General features: G+C 41.2%; 1 protein-coding gene across 3 annotated transcripts in view; it reads right to left on the minus strand.

The window, feature by feature from the left end:
- Efcab14 (EF-hand calcium binding domain 14) overlaps window positions 1-16,342 on the minus strand; it is a 39,664-nt gene extending 23,322 nt beyond the window's left edge. Inside the window, exons 1-4 of one of the 3 annotated variants that reach the window (XM_035439703.1) lie at window positions 16,026-16,342; window positions 15,268-15,724; window positions 13,493-13,641; window positions 6,719-6,864 (exon numbers count right to left, since the gene is read on the minus strand). In XM_035439703.1, the coding sequence (XP_035295594.1) occupies window positions 6,719-6,864; window positions 13,493-13,641; window positions 15,268-15,452 (480 nt within the window). In that variant the 5' untranslated portion in view covers window positions 15,453-15,724; window positions 16,026-16,342. Of the gene's footprint in view, window positions 1-6,718; window positions 6,865-13,492; window positions 13,642-15,267 lie in introns of all 3 variants that reach the window. The other 2 variants (XM_027402506.2, XM_035439702.1) reach the window with 2 other exon arrangements.
- Window positions 16,343-16,483: the final 141 nt, after the last annotated feature.

Consider the following 16,483-nt stretch of genomic DNA (forward strand, 5'->3'; position numbering starts at 1 on the left):
TTTTGTTTTGTTTTTTTGTTTTTTTTTTTTTTGGTGCCATTTCTTTAAGAAGCTATGGATAATACTGAGGCTTCAAAGAACCTAAACAAACAGGCATTCTTGCGCATTGTTATGGGAATGTGAACTGGAAAAGGATTGTTTTGAAGGAACAGCCCTCAAAACTGGAAATGTTTATAACCTTTGTTCAGCAACTTCATTTATAGAAACCCATCCAGAAGATTACTTGCTCTCATGCACAAAGAAATATGCATAACAAGTCTTTTTTATTTGTACCAGCAAAACACTGGAATAATTTAAATGCCTATCACTAGATGTGTAGATATATTCAGTGAACAAAGGACACTATAGTACACCACATATCCAAGTCTCCATTTATTTACATATGCTTGGTATAACCCATAAGCTGATATGTATTAAAAGCTGTGACAGCTTCACAAATACATAGGAGGTGCAGATGGTATTACTGACATGAGACAACCATGTACAAATGTGAAGAGAAGGGACTCCTTTCCCAGGTATGTTTTACAATTACTCTACATGCCCTATTATGCAGTATCTTTCAGACACTTCTGAATAAACTCCTTTCACTGACAATTGGCCAGACCCTAAAGGGATAATAACACATTGAGCTCTGGGTGATCTGGACAGAAACTGTTCTGTCAACATCTTGAGGCTACGGCAGAACTAGTCAGAAGTATCTTAGGAACATTATGGTCTCAGAGGAGGCTAGCATAGCTGCTGGAAGCTGATATTTCACTTAAAACTAGGGAAGTAATAAAAACCAACACAGGAGGACTAGGCTAGGTTGTCTTCTCTCTGTGTCACAAACATTGTAGGTCTAGACTCTAGAGTGTCAGCTGCATTCCTGAGAGAGTGTTCTGGAGAGCTGACTGTCAACTCTGCAGTTACCAGTCACACAGTGTTTTTCTCATCTAAAGGACCTGGATTACAAACTGGTCACCAGCTCAGTTTTACACCCTGGACCTTCCCTCTTCAGTAGAGCCAAACTGTGTGGGAAACTACAGTAAATGCACATGTCTAATGGGACTGGAGAGACAAGGGTGTATTCTCCCATTATCTCTGACTTTAAACAGACATTCTAGAATGTGAGATTGGATTCAAGCATTACAGAATTTACTAAAACATCACATTTTACAATCTGAAAACACTAAAAACTGAGTTAAATAAAAACCACTAAGGAAAAAAAAATCACATTCTAGCCAAAAGATGAGTTATGATTTCTATGCATATTATATGACTTTTTTAAATCAGCAAAAGTAAAAATAGCCACTATGACTATTTACTTAATATAAATTTTATACTTCAAAAGCAGGAATGCTATTTTTTCTTTAGGGTTGAACTTACTGTTCTTTAGTGAGGAAAAAGTTGAGAAAACAATAGTCACAAATGATGAATGATTATGAATAAGGACTTCCTACATAGTCCTGACTGTACTGTAACTCACTATGTAGACTAGGTTGGCCTTAAACGCTAGAGATTCTCTTGCCTCTGTCTCCCAAGTGCTGGAATTAAAGATGTGCACCTAGCCCTACTTAATCCTATAAAAAATGGAAGAAAAACAGGTTCCCAAGACTTATATTTCAATGCTAAACTGCTAGACAGTTGTGACCTTTTACCTCTTTTGAGTCTCAATTTTCTTTTGGTCCCCGCCCATCCCCCCAGACGTGGTTCCTCTGTGTAACAGCCCTGGCTACCCTGGAACTCACTCAGTAGACCAGGTTGGTCTGGAACTCAGAGGTCCACCTGCCTCTGCCTCCTGAGTGCTGGAATGCACCACCACTGGGGGTACCACTTCTTACTTCATGTGACTCAGTACATAGAGAAAGGAGATTATACATGCAGTACAGCCAATAGAGTGGCTGGCACAAAGAAAACATTTAATGTATAACAGTTATCACCATTACCACCTAGAGTTTCATCACCATGCCTGAGGCAGAAAACAGTGTACAATCTCCTAATGCAATTAGATGCATTTACAAACGACCATCAAACAAGTGCTTAAAAGAGAGCAGCAGGAAACTACGAAGGGCACCTAAGGTCCTTGACAACAATGCTTGTTGACTTACATTATCTCTGGCTTCTTTCTGTGCCCAACTAGGGTTATAAGGAAGGACAAAAATTTCCTTAATATGAAGTCTTTTCACTTACCTATTCTTTTACAAATGCTGTCCATTCTCATCACTGGGTAGTTATCTTCTGAAAAGCTACAGCAAACTTTGAATTAGTGAATGCTAAACCACTGTTCCTAGGTGTAGGGGCTAGGTGCCTGTGAGCCCATTGGTCATGTTTTCAGTAACTTATCAATATAATAAATAACTTTGTTTTTCACATGTTCCTGTTTAAACATCTTATTTAATGATACTGCTGACTTATTAACCCTGAACACTGCAAGTGATGCCTGAAGGAAGCCTACCTAGCAGTGAAATCACTAACAAGGGGCACAGCAATGTGAGAGGTGACATGAAATACACCACAGAGTCCCACTTGTCTACAGTATGAGAATGGACTAGAAAGTAGGGCTCTATTTTGCTCTACTCCAGCTGTCAGTGTCTGTGGGTTATTACTGCTGTGCATACATCAGTGGATGACCGAAAAAACCTCATACTTACAGATTTTGAGGTTACAAATAGATTTTAGCAAGTAGATAAAATTATGAGGGTCAGCTATACTGTCCTACTGAGTATAACCTCCTCTCTTCTCCACTTGGTCCATTTCCCTTCAGGACTTAGCCCAGTGTTTCTGGGAAGGCTGATCCCAGTCTGGGCTGGATATTCATTTAAATATGCCCTCAGCATTTGAACCATATGCTTCATGTCAAGCTGTTTACTTTCCTATCTTCTGTTTGTCCACTGGGGTAAGGAATTGCATCTTTTTTGGTTCTAAATATACTATAGTCTGAATGCTAGTGCTCCCCTAAGTCTCATGTTCAAAATCTCCAAAGTCGTAGCAGTAAGAGGTGGGGCCCTTCAAGCACAATAGGAGAGGGCTTGAGCCTCGTGAATAGCTCAATGATGCTACTTTGCCCCTTATGCTAATGAAGATATAACAAGAAGACACCATGCATGAAGCAGACAGTGAGCCTTCACCAGAGATCAAACCCTCTGGCACCCTGATCCTGGACTCTTGGGCCTCCAGAACTGTAATCAATTCCTATTGTTTGTAAGTTACCTAGTCTAAAGCATTTAGTTAGAGCAGTCTGAACGGACTAAGACAGAGGCAAAGGTTTAACGCCATAAAAGCAGCTCTGTAAACATTTGTTCTCTACAGAAAGGGAGGTCCTTGTAACCGTCAAGAGGGAGTGGGCATAACATCAGAGGTTTCATGAATAAAAATGATTGTAAATAACATTTCACATACTAGCTTGAAGATTTTCAAGGTAAAGTTGGAATTTAACTTTCCCAGCCAGATGGCCTTCTTTTCCAAGCCCAAATTAACTTCAGCTTACTTGGTAGTAGGAATAGTTCTTGTTAAGTGACAGAATATATTTTCTTGATGTTTAAGTCGCTTTCATTTGTTTAAAAGTGCCACTAGAAGCACCTGAATTGATAATTACCATTAGAAATAGAAACATGATTAAATATTATTTTTACTTTTATTCCTATTTTACCTCAGATGAATAGAGCACCAGATCCATAGCATTAACTTTAGAAAACCACTCAGACTGCTAAGCTCCCTTAGGAAACAACATTCAGCTCTACCTCACCCCTGTCCATCTTCTGGTTTATACTAGCAGAGAACTCCTCTATATTCGGTTGACTTTATAAATCAGTCTGGCATCTTGCAAAGCATGGGGCTACTCATCTGCAAAGAGTATCAGTCTAACTTTCTCTAGTTGCACACACAAAGCCCTAGGACGTCTTACTCCACACCAAGTGCCAATTCTCTCCTTGAGCAGTCCTTGAGTATGTCAACATATGAGGAGAAGATGGGAAACAGAGAGTTGCTGTTTGTCTTTCTATGCAAAGCAATCTTATCTTTGTGTGAGAATGGATGGACTCTATTCTGGCCAATGGAATCCACAGACTGCCCAGGAGAAATGTTTTCTCGGAGCTTCAGTGCTACTTGCACCTGATGTCACCTCTGTCCACACTGCTCATTTGCTGTGTGACTGCAGGGCCACAGTTGATTCTAGTCTTTGTGTACAAAAGGAATGAATTTCTGCTTTTCTTGAATTACTGAGAGCCTAAGAATAAATGTTAACTAGTAAATACTACTTGTTATTACCCATCAATTATTTCCTGTGTGATTAAAAATAAAATGAAATAGAGCCGGGACAGTGGCTCATACAATCTTAGCACTTAGGCCTACAAGGGGTACATAATGAAACTCTTGTCTCAAAACCAAAATCAAAATAAAACAAAACCCCTAAATAGGAATGAATAGGGAATACAAAGCCATAAGGCACTGAACATTTTCCAGGTGAGCCACTGCTTTCAGCTACTTATTTCATTTTAGCTACTTATGGTGTCTTAGTCTACTTCCTATGGCCACCGCTAAATACTATAAGGTGGGTGACTTACAAGTGGGCTTATTTTAGCTCATTTAAGAACATGTGACTGCATGTGATGAGGATATTTTTGCTCCATCACAACACAGTGGAGGGCATCACGTGCATGTGATAAGAGCGAACAAGTGTGCCAGCATGCTTTCTTTTTCTCTTCTAGTACCATTTTGGGGTAAATGCTAACTACTCACCAAAGGCTCCACTTCCACTTACACTTGACACGTGAACTGGGAGACACATTCAAACCATAGCATGTTGCTATGCATGTCTACTGGGCAATGTAGACATTTTTACTGTGAGTTCCAGGCAGGAGCCACTTTCCTAGACCACTGAGTTTTAGTCTTAAACACTGAACTATGCTTCTCTCAAAATGTGGCCAAAAGGTATAACTTTATAAATATCTACAAGCCCTTTCTTCTAACAGGGCTTCCTACTGGCTCATTCTAGGACTCTGTGGATTCTACCCTGAAGAGAGTGTTCTCTTCATTCCAACAAAGATGACAAACCTAATTTTAAGTATTTTGCATGTGTATTATTCATTTGGTACTTGAGTTTTCTTCTCAATGACCATATCTTTCCCTAACTAAACTGAAAACAACTGTCGGGGCCCAAAAAATATCAATTATAAAGTTTTGGGGTCCAAACCTCAGCTCTATTTCTATTTCTTTTAGATGTCTGGCTGATTATCACCCGAGGGCTGGGCCTCAGTGGAGACTGTCTCCTAGTTTGCATAACAACAGACCTAGGCCCTGGGTGAACTCATACCCATTCTGAGACTGGGGAGATTTGCTGGTAGAATGTCTGAGGGCTTGTGTACCTGCCTAGGGACTGGTGAGAGGCTAGTAAGAACATGCAGTTTTAGGGGTGCCTCTAAGATTAAAGGAATATTTGATATCAGCTTTATACACGATAGTAGATGTCTTCTGTGGTCACCCCCCCTCCCCGCCCCCGTTGGAAAGCTATTTAAGAGGAAGCTTGAATAAACTGTGGACTCCAGTTTCCAGCATGTACTGACAGCCCTCCTGAGATGACAAGATGTGTCTGTGTCTCGTCTTTATTGCCTTTGGGTGTAGGGGAAGCTGTAGCCAGCCCCTAAGAAGGCGTGGCTACAGCTTCCCCTACAGTTGGGTAGCAAGGCGTTTCCCAGTCCAGCACTCCCCAACTCAGGGATGGATCCAGGACTGTTCAGATGGCTCCGATCACAGCCCCAAAGACATCTGTCCAGAACAGATGGCCTCTGTAGCATGTGACTGGTACAAACTGGGCCCCGGAAAACAACAACAAAAAGCCAAACTAAAACAACAAAAAACAGGTAACCCAAAACCCAGACCTGAGAATGGGGCCATAGAGCCCAGTGGTAACTATGCCTCTTTACACCTGTGAGAAACTTGGTCAACATCCTTAGACTAAACACCACTTCTCTGGTAGATTCCTTCTTTTGGAAGCAATGCCTACTGAGCTCTGCACAACTCTGAGGCTGAACGAGTTTGTCTAGACTTGCTTGTCTGGCCAAAGCATTTACCTGACTACCGTCTGCTCCAAAGTTATTCCAGCTGAAGGTGAGCTTTGTGGCTGTTGTAGATCTGACTTCCCACCTACAACACTATACCCCAGTGCTAAAACTCTAAGTGTAAGCTCTCTGAAACAAAACAAAACAAAACAAAACTGATCTGCTAACAGTAGGCTAGCCCCATTCTTTGGGAATTAGATGGCACTCCTTATTTTATACCTAAATTATTCTGTAGAAAAAGCTGACTCAAGCTGGGCGTTGGTGGCACACGCCTTTAATGCCAGCACTCGGGAGGCAGAGGCAGGTGGATCTCTGTGAGTTCGAGACCAGCCTGGTCTACAAGAGCTGGTTCTAGGACAGCCTCCAAAGCCACAGAGAAACCCTGTCTCGCAAAAAACAAAAAAACAAAAAAAGAAAAAGCTGACTCAAGTATTTACTACTTCCTCTCTACCTGCTCTACCTCTGTGGACTCTGCATGTACAGAAAGAGTTAACATTTTAAATACCTGGTAAATGCATTTCAAATTTTGGAGAATAACTACTATTTTAACATGATGGGATCACAGCAGTTAAACTCCAATTTAAGAAGACAAAACCTGAATTTATAAACTTATACTAAATGCCAAAGAACAATGTAAATCCATTTCCACAGCTTACAGAGGAATAAAGTCACACTTTTGCTACCTGCTTATTCATTTCTGTGATGTTGATCCAGACTCTGCTCAAGCCCAGCTCCCCAGATTCAATCTTCTCAAGTTGTTTCTGTTTGCTGAGAAGTTCCTCATTAAGTTTGGGGATTTCCTGGAATGAGCTTTTCTGGTTAGATTCCACTGAAAGCAAAATAAGAACAATTGTAAACATGTATCACATTCTTTCTGGTCCCACGCAGGGAAAAAAAGTGTGTGGGGGATTACAGGGTAGAAAAGAAGAGAGGTTATTGAAAGTTAAGTTCTAGGATGATAATGACTTAATTCACAGTTATCTAGCTACACTGAAAACAGAAAAGGGAGGACAAGGCTACTGTACTATTTATAATGTACTATTTATGTAAATGTGTATCCTTAATACTCTTAATACTAAACTTTATATTAGGTGACTTGGCTCAATGACAGAACTCTTATTTAGCACATGCAAGGCACTGGGTTCTATCCCCAGTACCACAAAACAACAAGGACAATGAAGACAGATGACTAAACACTGTCACAAAAACCATGAGCAGAAAGGGTTAGATGATTTCACCTCTATGGTTTACAATTATTTTGAGTAAATCATTCAATTTCTTTTGAGCTCAGTTTTTTTTTTTTTTTTTTTTTTTTTTTTAAATCTGGAAAAGCGTGTAAGATTCACTTCCTAAGATTGTTTGAATGAAGTGAGAGAAGGGTTATAAAGTATTAACATACCTGGCCAGGCATACACAGTAGATAATAAATAAATGTTAAGTCTGGCTAGTTTTCAGATTACTCAATTAAGATTTATGACTTAGCTGGGCAGTGGTGGCTCTCGCCTTTAATCCCAGCACTCAGGAGGTAGAGGCAGGTGGATCTCTGTGAGTTCGAGACCAGCCTGGTCTGCAAGAGCTAGTTCCAGGACAGCCTCCAAAGCCACAGAGAAAGCCTGTCTCAAAAAACGCAAAAAAAAAAAAATAAATAAATAAAATAAATAAAATAAAAATAAAAATAAAATAAAATAAATAAAAAAAGACTTATGACTCCTACTCCATGGATGCTCAAGGTGCCATTACAAACTACATCTTTAGATGTTTATTTTCTTCTACTTTAAGTTGGCTGACTGGGAGGTGGTATACAAATACCAACACGAGGGCTAAGACTTTTATTTCATAAATGGCAGTGTTTTCTTAAACCAACCCAAAAGCTCAAGATGAAAAGGAAGATAAACATGTTAGGTCAATTGTAAGAGGACATTAAGACTCTGTGAAATAACAATTCCTATGTGATTAAGAGATTCAAAGCCTGAGGCAGAGGCCGATAGTGCGATCTCTTCTTTCTTTAAAAAGCATTTTTCCTCTTAATGGAAAATAAAATATTGATAATGGCTGTTCCTCCAGAATAAAACCTACATCATTTTTCTTCAGGTCACAGACTTCTTGATATATACAAAAATTGGCATACAGGGCCATAATTTACTAAAACAAGAGCTCCATGACTTGGTTTTGTCCATTTCTGTATGGTCAGTATTCAGAATATAATATTAGGCACTCAGTGAGTATTTTTTACCTAAATAAGCCTGATCTTTGCTGACCTCCCAACCACATTTCTTGGTACTTTATCCTCCTTTTCAATCCAACAAAGAAAACACAAAAAGCAAAACACCCAGACAGCACGTTCACTTAACAATAACAAAGCACCATGGAAAATGAAGGCAGTGGTAATATCTCTGGAAGCAAGCCCACTATGGAACAACTCAGAATAAGGAAATTAGGTATTTTCATTTATTTTCTTAGAAGTAGCTACCAAAGGATTGCATTCTGAATAATAGACTTCCCTAAGTGCTTTTAGTGTAGCATTTGATTTACACATGGTTTGCAGAATACATCCATCTCAGGCAGCAAGAAAATTTCATTACTCATTCTAACCAATGCAGCTCTGTGTCACTGAACTGCTTATACAGTTTCAGCTGGGTTGTAAAGCAAAGCCCATCCTGAAAATGCCTTCCATAGTCAGGTGGTCAAACGCCCTCAGGAGGGAGGGTCTCTCCTTCCTAAAGTCTGTATGCAATAAACAGGACTCAGAGGTGGAAGAAGAGAAAGACATAAATAAGCTGAGCTACAACTATTAACTAATGGACACCTAAAGCCGACAAGTCCCGAGGACACTCTGGATCCTGAGGAGTCTATGAGCCAAGAGGGGACCATAACCATTATCTGATGTGGGCTTTTTAGAAGAGACAAGCTAAGATGAGGCACTTTGTTATATAAATGGAAGTATGGCAAACAAACAACTTATGATTACTTATTCATATTCTTTCACCATGGAAAGCAACTCATTTAAAATTTAGTATGTGGACTCTCAAAAGAATTTACCTAGTTCTTATTTTTTCATTTTTATGATTAGGAAATAGAAATTTCTACACACCCTTCAAACACAACATATACAATGTCGGTAGTAATGTTTTGTATTCATCCAATACCATTATATTTTGCAATAAATTTTTATGTAATTATCATCAAATGACATGTTACTGAGCTTCTACCATGTGCTAGCCCTGTACTTGACACCATCTTATACAAAAGACCCTAAAAATCTCAGTCTAGAGGTGAAGGGAGGATTATTATAAATTTGACAGGTGTGGTAAGAGAGTAATGACCAAAGAACTTTGGCAAAAAGTACATCTTCATGTGTCATGGGTAAGAAAATATGGGCTCAGAAAGAATATGTGATTGTTCTAATTTTATAGTGAGTAATGAGAAGCAAACAGTCAAACCATGTGCTCACAGGACCAATACTCTTTCTGGTATGCTTAATATGTCAGGGACACATCTTTGCGCCTGTATTCACACAAAAGCATCTAACAGTTTTTACAATAGATCAAGCAACTACTTTCCCTGTATGACCAGAAAAAGAGATGCCTGACATACAAGTACTTTCCTTCTCTTACAAATTCTTTTCCTTTTCTCTAATGTTTCACTGTTGACAGGGAGGAAGTATTGGAGATAGAATTTTGCTTTGAATAACTATGGAAGTCTTTTGAAATAACTGTTTCTGGAAAAAGTAATACTGAATTAAATTTCAAGGCCAAGGGCTGGGGAGGCAATTCAGTGGCTAAGAGCACTGGCTGCCCTTCCAGAAGACCTGGGTTCAGTTCCTAGCATCTAAATACAAGTTCACAACAATCTGTAACTCCAGCTCCAGGGGATCTGACACCCTCTTCTGGCCTCTATGGCACTGCACATATGTGGTACCAGACACATGCAGACAAAACATCCACACATAAAAAGTCTAAAGAAAAAAGTGTTTCAAGGCCAGCCAGTCTTTCAACTCAAGGATCAAGTTACTTCTTGACTGCAAAGAAAATGTAAGCCATCTGCCTTGCTTCCTATTTCAGGTACTTCCTCAGTACTCCTTTTCTTCACAGGTTCCTTTCGAGATTTATTGAAACAAAGAACAAGGGGCTCTGATGTCTCAAAAGGCATTGAAGTCAAACAAGCAGGTGGTCTTATCTAGGTCTGTGAGCTCCACTGTTTTGTAGGATTAAGAAGAAAAAAGAATTAACTTACTGAGATGTGTTTAAAGTAGAAGCATAATTGTAAAAACATTATTATCTAACTAATCATAGTAAAATTACTCCATTTAGTTAAAATAGCTGCTATTTCCTAAAAACAAACAAATAAGCTAGTGAGAAGCTGGCAGTGGTGGTGCATGTCTTTAATCCTAGTACTCAGGAGGCAGAGGCAGGTGGATCTCTGAGTTTGAGGCTGGTTTGTTCTACAGATTGAGTTCCAGGACAGCCAGGCTACAAGAGAAACCCTGTCTTGAAAAACAAAAACAAACAAACAAAAAAACCAAAAGAAATACCGCCCCCCCCTTGTGAGCAATCACTCCATAGATTCCCAGCTTATAGCATGAGCATGCCAGACCCCAGTCTTCCCTCCCTCAGGAAGTACTTGCTTATTTTTATTTTCTTTCTCTTTCTCCTCCCCCCTCTCTCTCTTTCTCTTTCTCTCTCTCTCTCTCTCTCTCTCTCTCTCTCTCTCTCTCTCTCTCTCTCTCTCTCTCTGTGTGTGTGTGTGTGTGTGTGTTGGTGTTACTGTGCCATAGTATGCATGTGGCGATAAGAGTACAACTCACCAGAGTGGTTTTCTCCTTCCACCACAGGGGCTCCAGAGATTGAACTCAGGTCATCAGGCTTGGTGGAAAGCACCCTTATCCACTGAGCAATCTCAGTGATCACTGGCATTGCTATTGTGGCAAATCAAAGCTATCAAAACAATTGGATTGACAATTCCAAGCCTGCTTTACTCAGCTGGCTGATACATGCAGTTTGGAATCGAGAAAAATCTTCCTCAATGATAGGAAGCTGACCCCCCCCCCCCACCAACAGTCCAGATGTATGGAGTCGCATCTCTTGAATATAATGTTTTTAGGGACTGACTGTCAGGCCTACATGTCTTACATTTTCTAAACAAAGAGATCCACGGCAAGCCCTGCTAAGGTATAAATGACCTTGGTATCCTGTAAATACAGACACAGAAGAGCTGCAGAAAGGAATCTTTAGAGGGGAGAACTGAGTAATGTATGAAATACATAAACATATAATCACTGTATGTGATCAAAACAAGGTGTGGCACAAGCCTAGGAAGCTCAACTAATTATAGAGAATTCATTTGACATAAAGGTGTGTCCAGAGGTCACACACAGTTCAACACTGTTTCCAAGTTATGATTATTATTTACATACAAAAAATACAAGCTTAAAAATATTTGCAATATTGCAAAAACAAGAATTACACAGTGAGAAACTCTACAGTATGTACATTCTTTTTTTTTGTGTGTGTGATGTATTTTGATTCAACCATATAGGTCAGGATGATTTTGGCAAAGAATTGTGGGCTTAGCAAATCCCATCCCTGAATCAGAAAGTCAGATATTAATTAAAACATTTTTCAATACTCTGAGGAGTAGCTGTTCCTAGGTCAAGTCCAAAGCTTGAATGGCTGTAGGTCAAGAGAAGCTGAGTGAAGGAAAGCAGGAAGTTGTGATTTTTTAGGCTTAATATGGATCTCCCAGGCTTAAGAGGCAAAGTAAGGGCTCAAAATCAGTTCTGGAGCCAGAGTTCTTTGAGGAACTTGTGATCAGTTTCCTGGTGTGCTATTGCTAGTGAGGTCTGTGATTAAGCTGAAACTGGTTCCCTAGCTTAGAAAATCCACTCTTGAAATCTAGATCCAAAGATTATACTGTTGTTAAAAGAAGGAGAAAATTTGTTAAGTTAAATCTGGCTGAAACCAATATACAAACACACCTTTCAGTAAAAATTAGTTTGGATGTATAAAACTGAACTTTGTTACATATGATATTTTCTAACTTGAGAAGTCTCTTAAACCAAAAACCTCACTCATGAGACAAATATCTCTATGAGCTGTATTGTGTTTGAGGTAAGGACTATTATGATTACTGTACTTCTTCATGGATGTGTAATGTTCTTCAAAGGATCAAGAGTTTCCTAAAAGTTTAAGATGGTGACATTCATGGTATTTGAAGTTTTTCCCCTCTTTAAACAGATGTCCTATGGAAAGACGCCAATGGACTACCTATTAATTCTTGCTTTGTGCTAGAACACTATAAACACACACATACACACATACACACAATCAGCTCTTCCATCATCTACTAAACTTTTCATAGACTACTGATCCAAGCTGTACAGAAGGAATTTGTGGGCACTTGTAAATATTCCTGAGGCTTTCATAGGCACTGGAACAGTAATGTAGTGCAGCAGTGGCTATACATATAGATTTGGGAAGAAAGGGCAAGAGGACCAGGTAAACACTGAATTGCTAAACAAGCTACTTAATCGTTCTGGCCTGTTTTTTTTTTTTTTTTGAGACAGGGTTTCTCTGTGAAGCCCTGGCTGTCCTGGAACTCGCTTTGTAGACCAGGCTGGTCTTGAACTCACACAGATTCCCCTGCCTCTGCCTCCCAAGTGCTGGGATTAAAGGTGTGCATTGCCACGCCCAGCTGCTCTTTGTTCAAACTTTTTAATTATATATTTAATTACTTAGTGTGTTTTATGTAGGTGGGTTCGTGCATGCCAGTGTGTCTGTGGAAGTCAGAGGACAACCTGCAAGAATCAGTGTTCTCCCTCTAACACACATGATCTCTGACACTGAACTCAGGTGCCTATACCTGTGGAGCTATCTTGCCCACCCAGCTTCTTCTTCTTCTTCTTCTTCTTTTTTTAGAATACAAATAGTAATACTCATCTTTACTAGCATGTGTGGAGATACACACACACACACACACAGAGACTTGTGACTTGGCACAAATGGGCAGTCTACAAATGGTGGCTCTTTTAATGACTGTTGTCCATTCCTATGCTCTTACACAGTGTTTGGAAAGAGGAAGTCATCTGACAGATGCTTCCACATTTTTAATCAACTGGTACCGTGAGGTAAAGGAAACAGCATGGTGTCTCATCATCCACTTTATAATTGGGAGCTTAGGCTATCGGTGGAGTTTAATCAAGGCTCTGGGCTCCTGGTGTACAGTTCTTCCCCTCTGCACTGAGTTGACTTCAGTGTCATAATTTCAGATGCTACTCCTGGTGGCACATGAGCACTGAATTTGTTTATGGGTTGAAAAACAATAAGTGTTATTACCGTCAAGTTGACAGTTGAGAAAGTATATAGAACAAAATGTGTAATTACCTATCAGAATGGGCAAATTCCTCATTCAGCATGGACCAATTTTTTTTTCTAAAACTTGAAGAAAACTTGACCACTTACTTGCTCTAAATTTTTCCTTGAGGGCATCCAGATCCTCCTTGAGAGCCACTTGCATCCACACCAAGCCAACGCAGGCCACGACACAGGCGGCGAGGATGACAAAAGCACACAGGGGATAGCAGATCTTGCAGCATCGTAAGTAGTCTCCCCTATCGTAAGAATGCATTCAACCATGAGTGAGAGAGCAGGGTTAAGAACAGCTTTATTAGCAGCAGCATGCGTTGCCATGTGATTATCTTCTCTAATGAATAACCAGTGGATTTACCAGGGGACACAGGATAATGTATCTATATCTACTAGCAGGAGGCTGAAAATGACCGAACAGTATGACCTATGAAAAGTTCTATTGGGTACAAAGGTTTCAAACCGCACAGGAAACAGGGAGTTCCCATGGGTCATTCGAAATATCTGTGGGTTCTGGATCACTGCCATCAATTCTGAAGGGAGGTCTTTGGAGCCGAATTCAGTTTGTAAAGTGTAAAAGACAAAACAGGCATAGTGGCACATGCCTGTAATCCAAGTACCTGGGAGGCTGAGGTAGAAGGTTTGCAAGTTCTGTATCAGCTTGAGGAAGTAAGTAAAATCTTGCTTTAAAAAACAGTGGGGGATGTTTGCTTGGTGGAAGAGAGGGTGCTTTTCTACCATGCATGAGAACGTGGCTCAATCCTTAATAGTATTAAGGAAAAAAAAAAAAAAGAATGGATGGAAAGAAGGGTAAAAATGAGTAGTTCTATGTAATTCTATCCCTGCATAGTAATTTACCTATCTCTCTCTCACTCTCAAATATATTCTCACTTACCACAGGAGACCCTATTTCATTTATTGAAACTTCATAAACTTTTGACCAAGTTTTACTGCTAACGGAATGAAGAAAACAAGACCTGTTGGTTTAAGTGGATACCCAATATTTTTTTAACCTACTGCCTTAGGAGGACAGAAATAGAAACATGCTGGATTTCACACCAAACTTCACCTAGCCTTCAGGTCTAAACTAACCAAGTAGGATATCAGATGATCTTCACAGAACAAACTTGGAATCGTCCTTAACTACTCTCTGACAAAGTCAGGTAAAGAAACCAAAGTCTTTACAAAAAGACACAGAGATAATGAACACACCAAAAGACCAGAATTCCTTTGGCACCCAGGTCCTCTGCCTAACATTTGTTTCCACATTCCAACAGAATTGCCTTTTCTTTTAGTTTGGTCTCTAACAGAGCCCAAGGTCTAAACACTGAGGTTTCCTTTAGCTGGTTCACAAACTAATCTCTTAACCCCCAAATCCTCAAAGCTTGTTTTGTTTAGTGGTTGGTTTGGAGAAAGATTGCTTTTATTTATTTATTTTGGTACCCCCACCCTCCATACTTGCAGGGTTTGTATTTTCTACAGTACCCCCCCTCACTCTATTCTTCCATCACCAATATCAAGTTCCTTGAGAAAACACAAAATAGTTATAGGTCTTAAGGTTCCTTGACCTACTTTTTAAAAATGCCTAGCCTCCATAGCCTCTCTTCTCTGTCTCCATTAGCAACCTCTTTACTTTTTCTTGGGCTATGGGCCCATTCCTCAAGTTCACCACCCTGGATTTTGAGATCTTGATAGACATTAGAGTGACCTCTTACTCTTCATTCAGGATTTGTTTTCTCCAACACCCTTCCTCTATCTGTTTTCCAAGGCCTCCTTCCTTTTTTCTAAGGACTCCTCTCTCCTCAGCTATTTGCCCAGCTTAGTGCAAGCTGCCTTTTTCCTATTTCAGCTCAAACCACTGCTTCACTCACTTGACAAAACGAGAGCGATTTCCAATTGCTCCAAATTCTTCTTCTTCCTCTGAGCTGGACTCTGAGTCTGAGTCAGGAGGTTCAGTGCGAAGCAGGCGGTGGCTGCTTGGGCCTTTTTTGGGCTTCTTTCTTCGACTATCACCAGCCAGGCCGATCAACGCATTAAGTTCTTTGCGTTTTTTCATCTTTTTGTGGGGGGTGAGTGGAGGGCCCACTCCTGAGCTGCCAGGTTCGTACCCGACGCCCAACTCTCTCGATGCCTTGGAACTGCCTTCCAGGGTTGGAAATCCTGGGCCAGAGCCCCCTGATCACTCCCACCCAGAGGTAGGACTGACCAGATCTACTGGGGGATGGAGAATGGAGCCCAGAGGAAACTGGACTCAGATGGGGGGGAGTTACATAGAGATGGCCAAGGAACTGGTGATCCAAATGAATAAATTCCTGGACCAACTATTACCTGCCAAAAGGAAAATAAAACAACCTACTAAGTCAAGAACAAGATTCTTAGCCCTGTAGGCAGTCAGTATTTCTAAGAGTGCTCCAGAAGCCTGGAAGAGATCTCTGGGACAAGATTCCCAATGCAGAGGGAAAATAAACTTGTTCTCGAATGGGAGGACAGGAGACTTTGCCGAGCAGGCCACTAGTGGGTACTCGCTAATCCTTGTCTGGAGAGGTGGCGACAGGAGAGGGCACTGACTCTGCCTGGGCGGCTAGAAAACGCCCAGGCCAGGAAGCCGGCTGGGATTAGGGGTGATCACCTTTCTGTGGCTTCTGTCCTGAGTTTGAAAGACCGGCGAGAGAGGAACCGGAGCCTGGGGAAACCCAAGCCCTGCTGCCGGGGCCTCGGGGGGCGCGGTGATGAGGGGCGACCACCGGTCGGCCAGCCTGAAGTGCTCCGAGTGTGAGGTGTTCCGCCACCGTAGACTTCCGCAACTCACACGCGCCGCGGCCAGTCCAGCCGCACCTCCGGGCCCTGCTCCGGCCGCGGCTGCTCAGGACGCGCTGGCAGTGGCGGCGGCGGCGGCCGCAGGCTCCACACCCGGGCCATCGCTCCAGCCCCAGCTCACTTCCCCTTTGGCAGCAGCCCCGGGCACAGCCTGCCAGTAAGCCGCGCCCCCATTGGGCGCTCCTGGTGACGTCACTCAGGAGGGCGAAAGCGGTTCTGGGGAGGTGGAGAGTTAAAGGGGCCGCGGCTCTGACCCGGGTTGGATCTGGT

This window comes from Cricetulus griseus, chromosome 2, assembly GCF_003668045.3.
Source record: "Cricetulus griseus strain 17A/GY chromosome 2, alternate assembly CriGri-PICRH-1.0, whole genome shotgun sequence".
Classification (NCBI taxonomy): domain Eukaryota; kingdom Metazoa; phylum Chordata; class Mammalia; order Rodentia; family Cricetidae; genus Cricetulus; species Cricetulus griseus.